The 22,379-nt window shown below is 33.4% G+C and overlaps 2 protein-coding genes across 3 annotated transcripts; one reads left to right on the top strand and one right to left on the bottom strand.

Annotated features, from left to right (window-relative positions):
- The first annotated feature begins 10,127 nt into the window (after window positions 1–10,127).
- LOC123710907 (UDP-glucosyltransferase 2-like) lies at window positions 10,128–13,902 on the top strand. Of its 2 annotated transcripts, XM_045663208.1 has the most exons (4): window positions 10,128–10,950; window positions 12,236–12,458; window positions 12,730–12,949; window positions 13,357–13,902. In XM_045663208.1, the coding sequence occupies exons 1-4, from the start codon at window positions 10,132–10,134 to the stop codon at window positions 13,637–13,639; spliced, it is 1,545 nt and encodes a 514-aa protein (XP_045519164.1). In that variant the 5' UTR covers window positions 10,128–10,131; the 3' UTR covers window positions 13,640–13,902. The 2 variants fall into 2 exon arrangements, with proteins under 2 accessions (XP_045519164.1, XP_045519165.1); XM_045663209.1 differs by lacking the exon at window positions 13,357–13,902 and having other exon boundaries at window positions 12,730–12,953.
- A 4,351-nt stretch (window positions 13,903–18,253) lies between these two features.
- LOC123711334 (UDP-glycosyltransferase UGT5-like) lies at window positions 18,254–21,789 on the bottom strand. The gene is made up of 4 exons (XM_045663866.1): window positions 20,960–21,789; window positions 20,618–20,840; window positions 19,628–19,847; window positions 18,254–18,572 (listed from the first exon to the last, which is right to left on the bottom strand). The coding sequence occupies exons 1-4, from the start codon at window positions 21,773–21,775 to the stop codon at window positions 18,287–18,289; spliced, it is 1,545 nt and encodes a 514-aa protein (XP_045519822.1). The 5' UTR covers window positions 21,776–21,789; the 3' UTR covers window positions 18,254–18,286.
- Between the last annotated feature and the right edge of the window lie 590 nt (window positions 21,790–22,379).

The raw sequence follows: 22,379 nt of genomic DNA, 5'->3' as shown, positions 1-22,379 counted from the left end.
ATATTTATAAATGTAGAGATACGCCAAACACCATCGTCGCAAACAGGGCTAAACATTTTCTAAGAATCTTCCACTCGAAAATAAACAGAGCAAGCTTGTCTTTCTTGCTAAGAGCTCAGGTTTGCCATAAATGTGCACTGGTCGTAGCAAAATTTTATACAGAACAAACTTGGTATTCTTTGTGAGAAGTTGCCATCGGAAATATCTACTAAGGCGAAATCAAAGCTTAGGTCTTTCACTACAAAGAGGTTTCTTGTTGTCGTCATATAAATTAATTTTTCCACCATGTTTAAGGCATAATACGGTACGTGGTAAATGCGTGCATATACATTGCGACAGAAACATTATATACTGTATAAACGGTACATTATTAAAACAGTACAAATTGTAGAATAACTTTTAATTTATTACCAAGATTTAACTCTACAAGAACATGAACTATATTGTGGACATTACTCAGACACCTAGTGTAAAACAGCTTGACACTTAAAACTATTCTTAGCACTCGAGACGTTATTTAAAATGTCGCTGTGAATTACGAGCTCTCGCACATTTGAAATTTTTCTTCCAATTTTATTTGTAAGCTCCTTAGTGCACTGCTTTTAAATGTATTTGAGTAATTGCGTCGCTCTGGTATCAGATTGTCAAATAAAGAATAGAATTCCTAGGATTACCTGGCAAAAATATTGTAAAATGTTAAAGACTGTAAACGCATAGTGCTGGTACTCTGTAACTTTTATTTGCGCAAATTTGCACTTGAGTTGCGGTTGCAACCTCAACTTCAATTGAGTTTTGATGTTTTTTAATTACGACTTTTATTCTCATCACGAACTCATTAAGCTCCTTTCCAGACGGACGGAGACCATTAATACTTACACTCTTGCGAGCCTTCTGGCAATGTGAGTGCCCATGGGTGGTGGAATCACTTATCATCAGATGAGCCTCCTGACCATTTGACCATTTGTCTCCTATTACATCGTCTCCATTACCGTTTGCCTTCGTTTCCAAGGAGAGTCGTTATAGTCTTCCTACAATCATTTTACCGACTATGGAACCGATTTAGTTAACATATGTGTTTGATAAACTGATCTGTGATTAGGACTTCTCTACTTGTCACAAAAACAATAACGCATTCTCTGTATGTTCAATCGGTGTTCTAACGCCAAAAATCTTTTGCTATCATAATTTTCTAGCTGACATTATGTAAAATGTCTAGACAGTTCTTCAAGGTTTAATTTACCTTAGATGAAGACAAGGTTGTGTGTTGTATATCGTGTAGTAATGATTTTAAATTGCTTTTAGACGTTATAATTGTATCAAATAAAAACTATTTAGACCCAGCGATCACGGGTTTACTACTGTATCGAACTGGATTTTTATTTGAAATTTCACAGTAATAAAAACTTGTGTAATGTGTGTGTAAATAATGTTATTGAAAACAATGTGGCATACTTAAAGATATATTTATCACTAACTAAATCCGATTATAAGGCAAATTATACAAGGAAACAAGAAAATATTTGTCATGTAATGTTGTCCAATGCTTAACTTGACAACTTACAAGTATGAGTTACTGTGTGATGGGGCGTGCGCAATCACAGAAGATCCAGTTATTTCCCAGAATTCCCCAAAGTACTTACTTAAGAGCTTCATCACTATTACGTTAGTCTCGACACAAAATCAACTTGTGTTCTTATTAATTAATTACATACAATGCGCAATTTTGTTTGTGTTTGCATTGAAGAAATTCCATGGTTACATTAAGACGTTGTAATGGGTTATTTGATACGATTTTTAATACCTTTCCAATAGATTTATAAGTGACCATAGAACCTACACAAATGTCTAGGATTGGAGATTTTTTTATTAAAATAATTATTAAACTGTAAAAGTAATTAGTGCTTAATAATTATTATTTTATCTTATTTTCAATATTTATTACTATGTTTTATAGGGTATTTGTTGTTGGATTGAAGGGTTCTTGTAAAGTAATTAGGGAATAGATAATATAAAATAGTATAGATAAAAAAATGTGTTATTTATATTAAACAAAATATAATAAGATTACTAGGCAATTATAAGGATTACTACTTTGTTATTTTGTAAGAAATAAAAAGGCTTTTTTATAGAGTTTTTGTCTACAACATTTATTTAGATCAAATATAAAAACAAATATGTTATATACATTTTTGAATGATTATTATGTACTTTTTTAATTATATATAGTAGCATAGTTCTAAGACATTAAATTAATATCATGATAATACTTCATTCCGAATTGCTACTCAATTCACTAACAGAACTCCATTCGTCATTCACCTCACTTTTTAAATCCCATGACATTCTGTCAATCAATTTTACTTCCGTGACCGGCAGGATAGTTGGGGATTAATTTGTTTGTTGCGTGTGTTTAGAAGACCGAAGACCAAAACTCTATGCTATTTCAAGGGAGAAGTGTCTTCAGTAATCTTCAAATTATTTTTATATAGTGTTTCAGATGATGACTCAAACTGTGATCAGTTTGGTTTTCTTTTTTCTATTCTAGCCACTTCTTTTGTTTCTTTCGTGTTCCCAGTGCTTTTTCTTAGGGTATTTCCTCTAAGGAACCTTTACTCCGTTCTCCCATAATTTTGTTGAGTTCTTTCGCTTTCGCATCGCATTAAATATAAATTTGGCTAAAACATTACTTATTATTTAAAATGTTCAACTTAAAACTTTAAGTTAGTGTTGTCAAATCCCGTACCTTATGTTACCTTTACCTTTTTATCAATTAATATATCTGTGGCATGGCACTTTAAGTTAATCGGTGATGATCTGCCACGTATTTTCTCATAATATGCATTAATATCTAGTATAGGTTTTTCAATGATTTAAGCCCATTTTTTTTAAAGGAATCTCGCTGTTGCCCTTAAGGGCCTTTTTAACACAGCTCGGGCTATTTTGGCGAGCGTAGCTCGGCCTGAATTGGCGTTTATCTCGCGGCTAGCGTACGGGCGTCTTCTGTGACTCGTACCTCGGCTTAGGCCGTCGCGGGGTGGTCAATCGCCTGAAGGGCTGGACTGAAGCTCACTGGAGTGAGCGAAGTACGCAGTAAAGGTTCTCGCCTATCCCGGTGAAGGCGGTTTTTTACCCTAGTCTGATTTTGGAATTAGCCTATTTTCCATGATGTCAAACTTTAAATCACTTATTTATTTGGAATGTATTTTTGTAGTAAAGCACCATCTAGTGGCTAGTACCAAAACTAGCAAGTTAGGCACTAGTGATCGATAAATGACGATTTTTGTATATCTTTCGGTAGATGGAGGCAACAACCCAAATAACTTATTTTATTTTTGAAGTGTATGTAATATATTTTCATATTTTTCACAGACATTCACGCCCGTTACAAAAAGCTTAATAAGTAAATAGAACTAATTAAAAATCTCTCATTTATATATTTTTTTTGTTATAATGTTTACATTATAACAAATATAATAAACATATTAGATGTATTAATATTATTTCATTTCAACAAAGTGTTTACTTCGTTGAAAAATGTAAAACTTGGAAACCACGAAATCCCCCAGATGAATTCACATGTAATATCAAATGGCACTATCTGAATACCAAATGCCTGACATTTTGAGGCGTAATTCATTTAAGTCTCGAATTTGAGTTCCAATAAAAACAATATCACTCGAGAGGCGCTTTTGTCGCAGTCACTTTTTATTAGAATACCACTGTTTATTAAAAAGGTTTGAGATTTGAGATCGGAATCTGATTTCAAACGCCACTTTCCATTATCTCTCCTTTATCTGAGAATAAACATACATTATAATCTAAATTTTTTTGCAACGTAAAGTAAATATTTAGTAATCAAAAATTTAATTACCATAAACTTCTCTTCTACTATTTTTTTATATTAAAATCAATTTATCAAGACTACCTAAGTGATATTATTGTTTATGACACTTATTTTTAATAAAATTCTTCCCAAGCTCCTATATGAGATTGCAGCAATTAATCAATTACTAAAATTGATTAAAATAATTGTATGACTTGACACATATTTGCCACATTTATCAAACTATGAAATGATATTAAAAATACTAGTGTCACGTGTCTTTTTAAAAAATTCAATAATAATAAACTACGGGTTTTTACTAAATGCAAGATTATTTATACGTAAATAAACCCCGTAACGCTTTCTAATGTAAGACCTTAAAATGGAGGCGTACAGTGCACGGACAAGACCTTGTCTATACAAATCCTTAAATGGAGACCAGAGTAAAACCAAACCGATGGAATGGACGACATCACGATGATGAGAAAATATAAGAGCTATAGCAAATACAGAAAAAGTAAAAAAAATAAAGTTTATTGTATGTATCCTAAAACAATTTCAATGAAACATAAATAAAAACAAACAAGACAGCAAAACGGTAATGTAAGCAACCGCAATAGTTATAATTATTTAATAAAAAAATCAAACAGATATGTCCAGTAAGTTATCTTTTTGTTCCTGTTTAGTTTTGTCTTAATAACTATATGTAATATGTATTTTTGCACTGCTTGCCTTGCCTTATCTTTTTTTTTCTCACAGTGATTGCCTGGACGAGATCGCTCGAAAGCGATAAATAAGGCCGCCAGTTATGCCCTCCTTTCATTTAATCATGTTCAATTTTTATATTGTAATAAACCACGGACTGCGCATTTGCATCGGTACCTGAAACTTCTGTACCCTCCTCCATTCCCTCAAAAGACAACACACCCGATAGCCGTGGCAGGCGTGGGTGGCAATCCATACAGCGCCTCATAATAGGTTTTTGTCAAGAATCAAGTTTCATTTTACATTCTCAACTCTCTTAGTACTTTAGATGACACGTTTCCCGTTAGATATATGAAATAGGTTGTTACGAGGGTATCCAATTTTAAAACGTCCCCAAATAGCTGTTTCGGTGATAAAATTTTATCTACTGTTTTAAGAATACGCTTCGCTTCACAACTATCTTACAATAAATTAAAAGCATACAAAATAGATGCATTCTTCGTATAAGGAAATGACATTTTGAAAAGATTATTACATTTTGATAAGAGTAAAATTTATACATTTTTGACGGCTTGTATCATAAGTAACAAGTGATACCGCCGAGTGACCACGACGAAAGCCGTACTGACCATACCTAATCAACTGGTGGCCCGCTGGATATATTAGAAGCTGGCCGTTAATAATGGTTTCCATTATTTTAGAACAAGGAGGGTATAACCTAATGGACGGGTGAAAGCGATCGCCTTTTTTAGGGATCGGATATATTGAAGTGGTCTTCCAGCACTTTAGGACAATTCCGAGCGAGTATGAGTACCGGAAAACTCGCGGAGGGATCAGAGCCAACACAGGAGTAGTACGCAGCGCAATTGGCTGAATGCCACCATACCCGTTCGTTCTGACATCGATGTATCATCCACATCTAGTATTCGCGTAATCACGGGGACTATTAGTGTCAAGTCGTAAGCTAAACCACAGCCGAGTCAACCGGCGTTATAATCACCGAGTATCACGATTTCAGCCGTCGAAACTCCCACCTTTAGTTGTTTTTATGTGCTTGATGAGTTGGTTAAATGGGTCTGTTTCATCGTTACCGCTATAGGATCCGGATACGGAGGGACCCGTCCCGGAACTCTATCCAGGACGGGTCCACATCCTCTGAGGTAGACGCAAACTCCACCCGTGGCACAAAGCGATGTTCCAATTTGCACCCCGGGTAGGAGAGGTGGGAATTATCAGCCGGGGAAAATATCAAAGTCTCATTAAGAAGGCCGGTGTCGCATTCTCTAAATGGTAGTTCGTGGATGTTGGAATTAAATCCCCTAGCATTAGAGAAGCCCAAAGAGCGACCAGGTTACTCTGCACCCGGTGAACGCACAGAGAGGCATTCTCCACCCGTGCGGCAGTTAAATACAGACTAGAGTTCAAAAAATTATTTGGTATGTTTTAAAATACAAACAATACTTATTATACAATCAGTATTTTATGTATGCATTGTGAAAGAATAGTGTAAAAATAATGCATGCCTGGTATTCCATACTACTCCATAATAAATAACTATTTATGGAAAGAATTTTTTACTTCTTTCCTAAAGGACAAGTCGTCTTATGGATCTAAAGCACGCCGGTATCCTCACGATGTTTCCTTACCGTACGAGCGAGTGTTAAAAGTACACATATTCAAACCAATAATGACCTCAGGGACGAGATTTCCACGATCAAGCTACTAGGCCAAAACTACTCTAAGTCGGTATGCTATAATCAGAATTACTAACCTATAAACGTGACCTTAGTATAAAATATTTCCAACAAATTTAAATAATTTCAGCCTTTAACTTAAATAACTAAAAGTTGAATGCAACGAAATCTGTGCAATTTACTAACATTAATTCTATTAAAACCAATTTTGTTTATTATTTGCCGTATCTTGTTTTTATGGTTTGTATTTTAAAACTCTTATTCCTTTTAAAGACAAATTGAAACTGATGGTAGATAAAGAGAATTCAATTAATTAAAATACATTCATTTTATTATTACGAATAAGGGAATATTTGTCTGTAAGTTATTTTAGTAGATTTCAGTTTCGTTTAGTTATCACGTTGTATAAGTTATATTGTTATTTCTTTTTATATGTTTTAAATAAACATTCGTTACAAAAAACGGTGATAACCTAGAGGTTAAATCTGCGGCTCTCAACTCAGTGGTCGTAAAGTCAAACATTATTTTTTCTTTAGGGCTTGTACGAGTAAGTAAGTATTTCGTCAAAATGTATCTAGAAATTGACGTCGTGTTGAACTCATAGCAGAATGTCGTTAAAGATAAAATGATCAGAAACATGCAGAGAACTAAAACATAATTATAGTTGGATGGATAGTACAAACCATTAACGACGATTTAATTTATATAATCAATGGCGCCTTTTTAGGTCTGGGCCTCAGATTTATTTATCTGTTTCATGATCATTTGTTAATATAATAGGCAAGTAGGTGATCAGCCTTCTATGCTTGATGCACGCCGACGACTTTTTGGTTATAAGACAAGTCGCATTCCTCACGACGTTTTCCTTTACGGCTCGAGCGAATGTTAAATGCGCACATAGAAAGAAAATCCATTGGTGCACAGCCGGGGATCGAACCTACGACCTCAAGGATGAGAGTCGCACGCTGAAACTAGGCTAACACTAATCGTTTTATTTATATATTCGCAGAATATTTTTGTAATAAAAATGCAATATAACGTAAAGTAACAAACAGTGACGACATCTTGTAAGGTCTTGTTTTTTCTAATAAGCAAGTTAGATTTTTGTACTTAACCGTAAAAATCTTTATGTTTTAATTAAGGCAAAAAAATTAATAGTTTTTATTCTAGGTTCTATATATATGCTATAAAGACTTCTTTTAAAATTCACCTTCAGATTTCAAGCTTATTTTACATACAGTATTTTTTTCCAAGATTGGAATCGTTAACTCTCCGTGGCTGATGTAGCCAATGGGCTGCTATGTCCAAAAGCTGAGTATACAGATTAATCACTGTCAAAGCTTTCCCAAGTATTTTTATCTTCTCACATAAATCCTGACACGTTGACTGTAATAACGTGTAGGGATGCTTTAATAAATTGATAGCTATTTTTCTAACAGACTTTTGGGCAGTTTATTTAAAAAAATGTATAGCTGCGTTGTTTAAAGGCTGGTCATAAGAACACAAAATATTGTAATATTATGTGGTTGGTGGCCTCATGGCTTAGAAGTTCGAAAGGGGGATATCGTATTCAATTCCTGGACTCAAATCTCCATAGAAATCTTTTTCGGGGTTTAAGTAAATAATTGTTATTATTTATAATTACCTACTAGACTAATGTTATATTACGAAGATTCAATTAAATAGATTTACCTCGATGGTAGGATATCATCCACTGTCCACTGCACTAGGCATTTCCTTTTGGGAACTAGCGAGCTGTGGAATCCATTGAAAGTCTTCACTGGGAGATACAACCTCCAACTATATAGATCAAAAGGACGGCAACATACACACTAATATGTTATTCCATGGGCTGCGTAGCTGTTGTTTATGGCTATCATATAAAGGTTTGTAATGAATAAATTGTTAAAGAGTTATGTCTAGCCGAGAAATGCCGATAAGCCCAGAACCTACAAAAATAACAAAATTTATTCTATAAAGAAATGACCAACGCGCAATACATGATAGAGTATTGTATGTCAAAACAGAAATATTGGCGTTTCGCTGGGTTAACATAGATTGCTTTAGTCTGATTTATGTTCAACGTGTCGAACATAATTTTATACAAGGTTAAACATAAAATTATATCACTTTTCTTTATATATACACCCGGTGTTTCGGTATAAATAAAAAACAGCTACATATAATATAAATATAACAGTCACGGCTGACTGTAGCATTTTATTAGATAAGTTTCTTACTGACCACGATTAAAACGCACTTAAAACATTAACAAAATTAAAATAAACTTTACTCGTAGATATATATATATAATGTGTAACATAAAATGTTTCGAAGGCTCTAGATAAACTTAGCGTGGAACAGGAGAGAACCAAGTGGTCTCGACAAGTTCGTAATGGTAGAGAGTAGTGATTGAAGGAGAAGTCGGGGTCGATCGCTAGCCCGTTGGTCTGGTCAGGTAAAGACAATTATGGGTCTCAACATCCCTAATGCACTGAGACAAGCTGGGGATAGATATAATAGTAAATAATAGTCGATGTTTCACTTAGGGCTTTCACAAGCACGACCTTCGGTAATTCATACACGTATGAGGCGACGACGGAAGTCAACAGCGTGTCTCAGATACAGAAGGTTCACCTACTTGTCTTTTAGAAGAAAAAAATCAGAGTTTAAAAGTTATACCGCCACTCGTTTTTTTTATACATGTACTAGCTGAGCCGGCAAACGTCGTTTTGCCATATATATTATTTCCAGGAAACATTTTTTTAGTTCAATCAAAATAACCTATTTAGTATAATAAAAATAGGGGTTGATCGTAGAGGGGTGACAATTAAGGGTTGTATGTATCATAAAAAATAAAAACAAAAACAATTAATAAGCATCGATCGAGCCGTTTCGGAGAATATGAGAACAAACATTGTTACACGAGAATTTTATAAATATAGAGATATATATAAGTAACAATTTGTCGTGTAATTTTAAACACCTGGCACCATTGTACATTCTAATACAGGAATTTAACCAATTTGTGTGAATATTGTGATCCTAATAATTTCTTACGTGATAGGCAAGAGACATATTAACCATACATAATATAGAAACGAATTATTCAAAGTTAACTTTAGCATATAAATTTCTGATACCACATTCCGTTCCAAAGCACATGGGCGCAAAATTCGCTAGCTAAATTGTTCAATTTCTTTAACAAGGGCTCAAATCCATGCGGTCAAAGTGAATGATACCAGGTAGTAAAAAATAAATGATCTTTTCATTATTTAAGTTATCATTTTGATAGACAACCCTAAAAGCAAAAAATAAAACGAAGGCACAATTTCAAGTCGAGGCTAATAATGACTCCCGTATGTTAATAATAAATTTGTGAAAGTCTACTTATTCTTATACTAAAACATACTTATATTAGAGTACTTCGTATTGTATTAGGAAACATAATCTATTCAATCCATTACTTGTACAAAAAAACTATTACATAATACGTCCCACGTTGTCAATAATAATAATTAAGTAATTTTACTCCAAATTGGTCTTCACAATAAAGTATATTTTCTGCTTCAATGTTCGGTAATTCATTCGTTTCTAACCCAAATAGGATATAATCCAATATTTCTCTTCCTTCAATGAGATATCATAATCATCTTATTTGTTTGATCTTAACAACTTTTCAATTATACAAGAAGATTTACGTAAATTTAAACTAAGATTGTGTATAAAAGTATAAAAGTTTAATTCTAATAAATTTCTATATGACCTCACAATAGTATAGAATAATTAAAAAACAAACTTATCTTTAAAACAATTTTTTCGTAATACTTTATCATATCGATACGGTAATTGATTACAGCTTATAAATTGATGCTTCAAGATTTTTTATCAGTTGTGCGTGAAATTACAATGTCGAATCTAATATTATTTTTTGTAGTGATAGTAGCATGGAACTTCACAGAATCCGCGAGGATTTTAGGGGTTTTTCCAACACCTTCAATAAGCCATCAGGTTGTATTTCGTCCAATTATGCACGCTCTTGCAAAGCGGGGACATGACGTAGTAATAATAACCCCAGACCCCGCTTTTCCAAAAGGTAAAGCCCCGCCAAATCTCACCGAAATTGACGTACACGATGAATCATATATTCACATAGACAAACTGCTCTCAGTGCACAGAGGAAGAAAGAATGATTTTATAACACAATTTACAAAAATCCTAGAGGGTATGCCAATTATATTTGAAAGTCAGTTACAAGTACCAGAAGTGCAAAAGATACTAAAAGAAGCAGACACATTTGATTTAGTGTTCATAGAAGCTTGTGTAAGAGCGGCGTTAGCATTAAGTCACGTGATTAAAGCACCTGTCATTCAAATAAGCTCATTAGGAATTTCAGCACCGCAGTATGCTTTAGCTGGTGCTCCTATACAGCCTTTTGTATATCCAACACCACTTCAACAACGCATATATAACTTATCATTACTTGAAAAACTCAAAGAACTTCTGTCCTTTCAAAAGATAGTAAGACATATTTATGCAACTGACTATTTGGACTATAACTTGGCGAAAAAATATTTTGGAGATATTCCACAATTTGAAGAACTGTTTACGAACACGAAAATGTTATTTATCAATGAACATCCTCTATGGGCTGACAATCGACCGGTGCCCCCAAATATTCTGTACATTGGAGGAGTACATGAAGTAACGGAAAAACCTCTGCCTAATGTATGGTAATATTAGATACTACTGGCCTTATTGATTTCTTAGGCTTACAGTGCAACGGCAACCCATTCATGATTTCTAGTAAATTAAATTTAGTTTTTCTAGTTTTAGTTTGGATTATACCAAAATAAATGTATTGTTTCCAGTTTATCTGAAGCAACTCTAGGACTATTATCAACTATAAGACAAGTATATTTTTAGAAATCGTAAATAATTGACATAATTTACATTTCAAACAAGCACGCGGGAGTTTCACCCCTTCGTTATTGACAATTTCGCAAGTGCCGCATTTCATATTGCCGATTCTTCTGAAACAGTAAAGGAGTGAAATTCCCTTTTCAATATTCCGTAAAGAAATTTACTATAACATGAGTTCATTAATGCAGTGGCTAAATAGCACAGCAGACATGTGTGGCCTCAATAATCACTAAACATTAGGTGAGATTGCGGATTGCCAAACATCTGTCTAGTTATGTTCGTAATAAGTCTTTTATTTTAATTATATCGCAATAGTATATATTCTTGAAGCCACAGCCAGCATCGGAATACTTGGCGTTGACATATCGAACGACGTTCAGTTTCGCGGTCATTTGGAGGGAAAGGCTAAATTAGCCTCCAAAAAGCTTGGTGTGCTCAGCAAGGCGAGACGGTACTTCACTCCGGGCCACCGCTTGCAACTCTATAAAGCGCAAATACGGCCCCACATGGAATACTGTTCTCACCTCTGGGCGGGGGCTCCCCAGTACCAGCTCCTTCCACTTGACCGTATCCAACGAAGAGCGGTTCGAATCGTCGATGACCAATCCCTCTCCGAGCGGCTCGATCCTTTGGCGTTGCGTAGAGATGTGGGGTCACTCTGCATCTTCTACCGCATTTACCATGGAGAGTGTTCAGAGGAGTTGTTCGGATTAATACCTGCAGCTGAGTTTCAGCATCGGACGTCGAGGCAAAATACAAAATTCCACCCGTATCACCTCGACGTCCGACGTTCCACGACTGAGCGTTTCTCAAGGCAATTTTTGCCGCGCACCACCGCTATGTGGAACCAGCTGCCCACTGAAGTATTTCCGAACCAATTCGACTTAGGGTCCTTCAAGAAAAGAGCGTACAAATTCTTAAAAGGCCGGCAACGCACTCGCGAGCCCTCTGGCATTGAGAGTGTCCATGGGCGGCGGTATCACTTAACATCAGGTGAGCCTCCTGCCCGTTTGCCCCCTATTTTATAAAAAAAAAAAAAAAAAAAAAAAAAAAAAAATAGTAATAATGTCATAAGTTATTTTCCTTATAGCCTCTAAAAACATATTTGGATTCATCGAAGAATGGAGTAATTTATATAAGTTTTGGAACTAATGTGCGGGCAAATATGCTTTGTCCTGAAAAAATCAATGTCATGGTAGATGTGTTATCGAAATTACAGTACGACATTCTCTGGAAATGGGATAATGAGACTTTAATAAACAAATCGGAAAATATAGTAATATCTAAATGGTTTCCGCAATCGGACCTTCTTAGTACGTAAATAATTTATATATTTACAAATCATCCATTTAAGAGCGTACCGACACTTAAAAGGTCGGCAACGTAATTGCGAGCCTTTGGCTAATGTGAGTATCCATGGGCGGTATCACTTAACATTACGTGAGCCTCTTGCTCGCGGGGTAGCGATATCGCTATGTATATCCTTTTCAAATCTTAATGATATCGTTTTACGTACATATTATACATAGTATTTTGTATTCATACACTATAATTTACCAAGCAGTACCCTTTTTCCTATTTCAGAACATCCTAAAGTGAAATTATTCATAACCCAAGGAGGTTTGCAATCTACCGATGAAGCCATAAATGCTGCCGTACCACTCCTAGGTGTACCAATGTTAGCTGACCAATGGTACAATGTAGAAAAGTATGTTCGTCACAGAATAGGAGTCCAAATAGACTTTGAGACTCTCACGCATGAAGAATTTAAAAATGCCATAGATAGTGTTATAAATAATTCTAGGTAAGTATATAAATAGATGCGTAGATTATATTGCGTAAATCAAAATGTTTCATTAACAGAATATGTTACTTTTGTAACTAAAAGATTTACTCGATTTCCATAGGCTAGGGCGAACTTAACCTATTTTTTCTAAATAATACTAGATTATATTGTTTGGCATAATCACGCATAACTATGAATTTGCCGCGAAATAAATATTCTTGTGTTCAGGAAAATGCTTGAACAATTATAATTTGAATTTAGAATCTTAAAATACATTTTACAGCAAGTAGGAAGTTCAAAGTTCAAAATTGTTGTCCCGAACTTCAGATCTCCAAAGAACTTATTTTACTATTTTGTAACAACATTATCAGTTGTTTACTCGAGTTGGAACGCGCATATTTATCCTACTTTATTCAATATTTTAGTTACAAGGAAAATATAATTCGCCTTCGGTCAATGATGCGTGATCAACCCATGAAGCCGTTGGATCAAGCTATTTACTGGACAGAGCACATTTTGAAACACGGCGGTGACCATCTTCAGCCACCCAACTTTGGTGCCTATGGATTTTATGACTATTACGAAGTTCCATTAGTTTTAACTATTTCCTTTTGTTTATTTATTGTTGTATGTTTATTTGTTTGGATTTTAGTTATGTTATTGAGATTTTTAAGAAAACTAACATTCGGTAAAGTAAAGACGAGTTAGGTTTAGCTTTGACTATGTTATGTACGCTTATATTACTAGTTTGATATATTTATCAAACTAAACAATATAAAATGATAATTACACGAACAAAATAATCCTCAATCAACTAAATATAAGAAAATAATTATTTAATAACAACATATAATTAATATATTCTACGATTATTTCCGTGCCTGCTCATTTATTTTTATTATAATGAAATTATATGACTAAATATATTTAACTATGTGGTTTTCAATATTTACCAACAAAAACTTTCAGAGTTTTTAATTCTTGGAAACTAAGCTGAAGCCGAAAATATCTTTTAATAATAATTAATAACCTACTTATAATTAATAATTATGCGTAACGATATCATAAATCTTTGGTAACGTATGTACATTATTCACAAGATTGATTGCGTTATCTGTATTACGATAATTATTTATCGTTATACATTACAAAAATAATAAATAAAATAAAATATTTTTAATTTAATCTGCTTCAAAATGTCTTGAAATTGTGATGTTTAGATGAGTTGTCAAATCTAGTGCATACTGCTTGTCTGCAGATCAGTCTTTCCCAATTTTGGGCCCACGCCCCACAGGGTGGCCATTGTATTCTTATTTGTGCTATTCAAAATAATTTGTAATTAGATTCATTATATATACCTATCGTTAATAATTTCCTAGTAATTTCTTCCTAAAAAGGAATAAAAGATAGGTATAAGAAAATGGTATTATTTATGTTTCTTTTAAATTAAAAGTTATTTATGTTGAATATTCGTAAGGCTAAGGTGGGGCATGCCAATAAAAAGTTTGAAAAACACCGCTGTATGTGAAGTTTTGAGACCGAAAATTTCAATTGTATGACGGCTGTGTTTGAATTATATAATATATCTACACACACATACAACATGTGTTAATAATGATACCTTTAGTACACGTAAAACAACAGCATATTTATTTTATTTTCTTTTTAAATTATAAGCGCCTGATTTTTGAGGTCTGAATAATAATTTGTTTTAAATCTTTGCACTAAGCTGAAAAATAGTTATATTAAGAAGTAATAGGTCCGTTCACAAAACGAAACCTCTTACTTCTTATTCCTTTAAAGTTAGTTGAGAGTTTAATACAAACAGATGTAGTCGTGGTCTTGTTTTTAATGTTACTATGCTTACAAACAGAGTAAATTAATCTTAATCCTAATCTTAATTAGGTAACAATGTCAAGATTATGTCTGTCTACATTCCTAATTATCTGATACTTTTAATTCCTTACAAAAATTAACCTACGTTATACAAGAACACAATAATCAAATGTTTTTTTAGAGGTGTTTGATATCAGAAACAGTAGATAAATTTTTAATAATTTTATGTGAATCATGACATGTTTAATTCCTTAATAGAAATTGTAAGAAAAATAGATAATTATAATAATGCTTCTCTTTTCAATGGCAATCGAAGCTGCGCGGATATTAGTGTTTTTTCCTTTTCCATCCATTAGTCATCCATTCGTGTTTCGTCCACTAACTCTGTAGCTGTCAAAACGAGGCTAAGACGTAACTGTCGTCACAACAGATCCAATTTTTGCATCAGGAAGGTCATTGGCAACTTTATAGAAATTGACGTCCATGAAATATCTAATAATATTTTCCAAAAATATATCAATTCACATACGTTGATTTGCGGGTTGAGGAAAATTCATCATTATTTTATATCAAACTGATAGATATACAAAATTATATGATATCTTTATTACAAGTCAATACAATGAGATACAATTTTGAGATGATATTTTCTTAATGAATTACACCCTCTGAAGAATTAATAAAGCGTGTACAAATTTTGTTTCTGAATGAAGATCCATAATAGGCCAATTCCTCCAAATCTTGTCTACATTGGAGGAATTCATCAAAGGCCTGAAAATGAAATTAGCTATGTAAATGTATCTTAATTTTCGGTAAAATGTAATTGTATTTATAGCACCTTTTAGGTCTGGGCCTCAGATTTCTGTATCTGTTTCGTGATTATTTGTCAATCTAGAAGACAAGTAGACCATCACCCTGCCTGATACACGCCGTAGAATTTTTGGGTCTAAGGCAAGCGGGTTTCCTCACGTTCCTTCACCGATCGAGCGAATGTTAAACGAGTACTTAGACAGAAAGTCCATCCATCAAACCTACGACCACAAGCAATCAGGCATCAGCTTAGAACTTAGAAGATCTTATGTTTCGCCAGTAAATAAATCCAGTACAGGCAAGTGACTACTGTAGTAAGTACTAATTTTAGAGCTTATAATTTTTTTCTGTTATAGAACATCCCAACGTTAAGGTCTTGATCACACAGGGTGGTGTACAATCAACAGATGTACCTAACAATACAGGAGTACAACTCGTTGGTTTTCCAAAATTGGGACATCAATGGAGAACTATTTAGTACATACAATTAATTCAATTGAACATTATGACTCTTACACAAGAAGCTTTTAGACATAGAATTGAAACAGTTATTAGTCATAAAAAGTGGGATTTGTATATATATATTAGATTATGATAGTGTTACTATAAGTTACAATTTCCAAAATAATTGTTGTGATATCAGTAAATTGAGGGGCCTCAAATTTTTGTCACAAATTTTTCACTTTTGAAATTCGACAAGAAATATACCCTTTTTAAAGTTTATTTATAGAATTTAAATTATTTATAATAACTAAATCAGTGTAATTGTTTGTTAACGTAGGTACTGTTTCGCTTTTTGTATCTGTGCTGAGATAAGTCGTAGATTAATTTAGTTCGTCCATCTATAGAAGAAATTTTTGGTGAATTGTGTTTTTGCAGTTACAAAGGGAACTTTTTGGAATTAAAACAGCGAATAAGAGATTGTCTAGTCAAAGCACTAGATTCAGCTGTCTGGTGGGTGGATCATATTCTACGACACGGCAGATCCCATTTGCAATCATTTGGCACAGCAATCTTTCCACAGAAAGAACGTATATTCGCGAATATTACTAATCGACATTGATTTTGTTCGTTATTACAGCTTCATTATTCTTAATTTTAGTACTTATAAATACATTGAAAAGGTTTGTGAAAAAAACCTACTAACTGATTAAACATTTTTATATTAATTCTATAAAATATGTAAACCTACGATTTTCTCTATTCAAAATAGTAAATTTATTTTCAGCTAAAGTTTGAGTGCCTCAAATCAATAATTTATAAAATTATGGGTATAGTTATGTTAAGGAAGTTGGAAACACATTTATTTTATAAATCTGATATGTTTAAATTTGTGTAATAAATATAGCGTTTCAGCTCCTAGTATATCCTATAGCGTTTCAGCTCTCACTTGGTTCAGCTGTTACTTTATCGGTAATGTAAACAACACTTCAATATAGCCTTTTGTTAAAATAGCTTTTACACATTAAGAAAAACACTTCTATATATAAAAATTATATGTAGTTTATATAAATTGTATATAAGTGACTACTTAAATATAATTTCATTTAAACGATATTCATGGAGCCATGAAACCTTGTAACTTTTTTACATTTTATACATTTAACATTTTCAGATTCAGATACTTAATTTATGAAAGTAAAACTATTTTAATTCACCTAATCCCGTTATTCGTGTGTCTATTGTCGTTTAATTGGTTGTATTTGCAATTAAAAAAAAACTCGCTCCTAGTAAAGCCTATCTGAAAAAATTATGATGAAATCAGTTTAGTATTTCTTAAATAATGTATGCACTATGCACATATAACAGAAAAATAAGTGATTGTATACTCTTAACTAATAGAATTATTTTTTGGATAAATGACAAAAGTGACTGTCATTGAAATATCATGTTACGCTGTGAGATTTCTGCTATCTATGAAAGCAAAAACAATCTTATAAATAAAATAAAATTGCCCTTACTTCTAGTAATCGAATTAGTCAATTGATCGAATAAATAAATTATTATATATTTTTTTATAGAACAGGGGGCAAAAAGGCAGGAGTCTCACCTCCTCATGTTAAGTTATACCGCCACCCATGGACACTCACACTCACAGACAAAATACCAGAAAGCTCGCGACTGCGTTGGAAGAATTGGTACTTTCTTGAAGGATAAGTTGAATTTCTTCGGAAATACTTCAAGCAGCAATATTAATAAGATATTTAAGAGGACCAATATTTTTGAGACTCGACCCGTTTTAGATGTATAACGTATACATATTTTTTAAATGACTATTATTAATGGCTTTTTTATTTCTATGACCATAAAATATTTTTTAAACACAACACACACAATACATCATAATACAAAATATTTGATCTACAGTGTATGCAGGGACATGTTCTGGCTGTCTCCATTTATTTCTATCCCGCGCAGCTCTAGTCCACACAGCCTCACCGTGGTTGTATTATCCCTCCATGGCCTTCCTAGCTATTTTTTGTTTTCCCATCTCGGTAGTGAATCTTGTCCATTTCTAGCGACTTGCTCTCGTCCGAGATCCGTCTACCACCATTTTGGCCGTCTTATTTTCTGTAAAACATCTTCTAGATTTGTAATGTTTCTGATTTTCGCTGCCCTTGAATGATTCTTTTGAGTGATACTCTACTCCATTATAGGATTATATAAATACTCGTATACTAAAATTCATTTATTTATATAACTGTTCCATTACTTTTTCTTTAGTTTAGCCTTTGACATAAATAAAGATCTTACAAAACGAAACACAATTTTAAGAAAACTAAACAATACAATTATCGTAATAATTAAAATTGCTGCAACAGCACTAAGTAAGCTTAGCTCATAATATTCTGTCCAGGTCATGCCAGCAGATGGAGGCTGTAAATGGTCCCCTCCATGTTTTATCACATGTTCGATCCACCACACAGCATTATCCAAGGGTTTTAAGGGCGTATCTCGCATAACATCCCTTAACTTTAAAATATTCTTCTTGAAACTGAAAGCAAAAGTGGTTTTCAAAATTTATAAAATAAAATAAAGACTTGGGTTCGTTTATTACGTTGGATGTATCTTATACAACACATTCACCTTGTGTCAAAACTCAACGACATGTTTAAAAAAATTTTATTAAGAAATGGATGCAGCCGTGATATTTTTGCAATATCATTATCATCAATGGTTGTACAGCCCCTTGTGGGTCTTAGCCTACTCAAGTACACTTCGCCATCGCAAACTATCCAGTGCTTCCCGCTTCCAATTGCGAACCCATATTGTTTCGAGTGAAGTAGAAGGAGAAGAGTAGTTGTGAAGGACACAACGCCACGTATAAAAATATGAGATTTTTATACAAATTATGTTTTGTTTCAATCGGACCTCACCCAGGCTACAAATTGATCCATATCTCAATAAAAGTCTCAAAATAGCACAAACGAAGTACGGATTACGCAATTTCGTTCGTACTATTTTAATTCCAGATCTTGTATCTATAGACAATGGAAATGTCTTATCAAATTTAAAGTCCCAAGGTCGATAAACGATTACTCTTAACTGTTCCAATTAAGCCAAAGATAAGATTATTGCCAAATTTATGATAAAATTAATATAAATTTTGAAATCCTTTTCAATTAATTATCACATCATTCAATTAAAACGTGATTTAACGTGTAATTGGGGATAGACATTTAGTAGAAATGATTCTAGAAAATGAACTTTGACCTATATTTTACCTCTAGCGGACGAACCGGTAATCTCTGTCTCGAAAAATATGGTGTCCTGTTTTATAAATGCTGGGTATCGTTGAAAGCGCTCCCAATAATATGTAGTCAATATTAAAATTTTATTGATTTTTATTTAGAGCACTTAGATAATCAAGTGCACTATTGCCCTAATGGCTTTAAAGTGGGACTTTTAACCTTAAGGTCAGGGCCAGGAAGTATATAATACTTGTTTATTTTTATCTGGCTCTCGATATCTCTTCCATGGTAATCCCATAATTTCTATAAGAGCGCCTGCGATACATATGGTAATATAATATAGGTAGTAACAACTTACCTTGGATCTCCAATAATAGTTTCAATTGCATTTCTAAAAGGCTCTTCTTTCAAAGTGAATAAATCAAGTTGTAAACCAATTTTGTGATGCACATACTTTTCTACATTGTACCATTGGTCACCAATGACTGGCATCCCCAAGACAGGTACTCCAGCCGTTATTGCTTCGTCAGTAGATTGTAGACCTCCTTGTGTTATGAATAGTTTTACGTTGGGATGCCCTATAATTTTATTCGTGAAAGTTACTCATGATGATAACTTTATTATAAACAGATAGAAAAAAATCCATCTGTACCTTATACCTTAAGTATTTAAGGAAAAAAATCAGTGGCGCTACAATACACAGCTTCAGGCTTCAGATTTCTGTATCTTTTTCATGATCATTTGTCTATCTAGCAGGAAAGTACTACTGACGAAGCTTGCCTTCACTGTTTGAGCGAATTTTAAATGCACCTATATATAGAAAGTCCATTGGTGCACAGCCGGGGATCGAACCTACGACCTCAAGGATGAGAGTATTATGTTGAAGCCACTAGGCCAAAACTGCTCCTAGTATTTAAGAGGATCAACCGACTTAGTCCCAATAAGGAATCCAAAAAAAGTATCACACTAAAGACTAAAAAGAAGGCACGGTAAAGCTATTCAATTAAAAAAAAAATTCAAGCTTTTAGATTCGATAGCTGTCAAACACAAATAATACACAGAAAAACTAACTATTGTCACTTTTAGGTTTCCATGGCAATTTTCCGTTAAACCAAACAGATTACTTTATTGAAATGACCTACAAGGGAGAAAAAAAATTACAAGATTACATAAAAATGTGAAGACATTCTTCTAATTACTAAGGACAATCTACAAATTTTCTAATTACTAAGGATATTAAATAAGTGCCCACGGGCAAAAGAACATACATACATTTAATTTTAAACGTATAAATAATTATTGTTATCATTTTTAGAATTAAAAAATTGAAATCTTATTCCCTACTTACTTAAAATATCTGCTTGTGGGAACCACTTAGAAATTTTGATATTCTTCGGTTTTCCCGGTAACTCATCCATGTCCCATTTCCATAAAATGTTATAAGGTAATTTAGATAAAACCTTTATAATTGTTTCAATTACTTCTGTAGGTAGAATTGAAGTTTTTACATTTGTTCCAAAACTTAAATATATCACACCGTTCTTGGAAGCATCCAGGTATTGCTTGAGATCCTAAAATATAAAGGCATTTTCATTGTATGTTTATAAAAAATTGATTATTAATTTACTAAAGCTGTTCTTATACTGTATTATTGTTAACATTAATAGCTTCATCAATTAAAATATAATACCTTTGGAAGTTCTTTTGGCGGTGTTTGGTGGACTCCACCGATGAATTTAACATTAGGGCCAACCGGCCGATTGTCCGCCCAAAGTGGATGTTCATTTACCAAAGCTAGTTTAATATTCTTAAAAAGATCGTCAAAGCTAGGTACATCTTCACCAAGATGTTTTCTCATTATTCTATAATCATTATCTTCAGTCGTTCTGACTATAGCTTCTAACACAACAAAACTTATTATTTCATTAATCTTCTCAAGAGCTGTCAAATTGTACAATCTTTGACGACCGGGTGACGGATACAGAAATGGATGGGTCGGTGCACCAAAAACGCCATAGTGTGTTGGTACTAGACCAAAAGAACTTATTATAACTACTGGTTTATTGAACGCATGGCCCAGACCATATGCTACGCGCACACATGCTTCCGTTATGACTAGATCAAATTTATCCCGATCTTCCGTCACCACCCTTTTGACTTCTGGATCTTCATTTTGTTTATCAAACACTATTGTAAATCTTTCAATAAATTCCTTGATTTGCGTCAATAGTTGTTGCTTATCCACTCTGTTATCTATGAGTAATTCTTGCCAATTTGAATAGGAGACATTGTGTACGTCAATTTGCTTCAAGCCTGGTATATTAACTTTAGCAGGATCAGGGGTTATGAACACAATATCATGGCCTCGTCGTGCAAGTTCGTGGATGATGGGTCGAAAAACTATTTGGTGGCTTATAGATGGAGTTGGAAACCATGCTAATATCCTCGCGGATTCTATTCCCGCGAGGGATATTAGAAAAGCAAACACAGCCACTCGTTTCGACATATCTAACCTAATTATAACCAGGATAAATTAAAACTACGTTTTGTATAAAGATAGCACAGATATCGCATTGATAAAAACATATATAACAGTAAGTAAGTAGGACAAAAAGTCGTTACATATAATATATACATACCCACATGTAAATTATTAATTAATCATAGTGTAAACTTTTTGTTGTTATTACTTAAATAAGTGAATGGTAAATTATATAGTTTATACGGTATACACTGCATATGTGTAACTAAACTCGAATGGATTTAGGTTCGACCATACCTAACTCTGTCACAACCCGAAGACGCCGAATCGACAAAACCCAGGCAGGGTTTTGCTGTAAGTTTGCAAGTGAATTTGATATTTGACATTTATAAACTAGACTACACGTTAACATCATCCGTCATATATGGTCTTTTCTATATGTCCTAACTAAAATGAAATAATATTATGTAATATATCTACGAGTTGACCCAGGCCATGTATTTCAAGTAGTATGCAATAAGTAAACTGATATTGTACACTCCGGATTTGAAATATAAATCATTATTGATAACAATAAGTGTTGTTGAAGCGACAACTCAGATAAGTGATTTGATTTAACAAATCATGA

This window comes from Pieris brassicae, chromosome 6 (assembly GCF_905147105.1).
Source record: "Pieris brassicae chromosome 6, ilPieBrab1.1, whole genome shotgun sequence".
NCBI classification, from domain to species: Eukaryota; Metazoa; Arthropoda; class Insecta; order Lepidoptera; family Pieridae; genus Pieris; species Pieris brassicae.
Note: the sequence above shows the minus strand (reverse complement) of the source record. Positions and strands in the feature narration are given on the sequence as shown.

Excerpts from the sequence above, each read along its gene's own strand:
- LOC123710907 (XM_045663208.1), top strand. The coding sequence starts at position 10,132 with ATGTCGAATCTAATATTATTTTTTGTAGTGATAGTAGCATGGAACTTC. Across the intron at positions 10,951-12,235 it reads CGGAAAAACCTCTGCCTAAT|CCTCTAAAAACATATTTGGA; the intron begins GTATGGTAATAT and ends TTTTCCTTATAG. Across the intron at positions 12,459-12,729 it reads TCCGCAATCGGACCTTCTTA|AACATCCTAAAGTGAAATTA; the intron begins GTACGTAAATAA and ends TTCCTATTTCAG.
- LOC123711334 (XM_045663866.1), bottom strand. The coding sequence starts at position 21,775 with ATGTCGAAACGAGTGGCTGTGTTTGCTTTTCTAATATCCCTCGCGGGA. Across the intron at positions 20,841-20,959 it reads CGCCAAAAGAACTTCCAAAG|GATCTCAAGCAATACCTGGA; the intron begins GTATTATATTTT and ends TTTATATTTTAG. Across the intron at positions 19,848-20,617 it reads CCCACAAGCAGATATTTTAA|GGCATCCCAACGTAAAACTA; the intron begins GTAAGTAGGGAA and ends ATAAAATTATAG.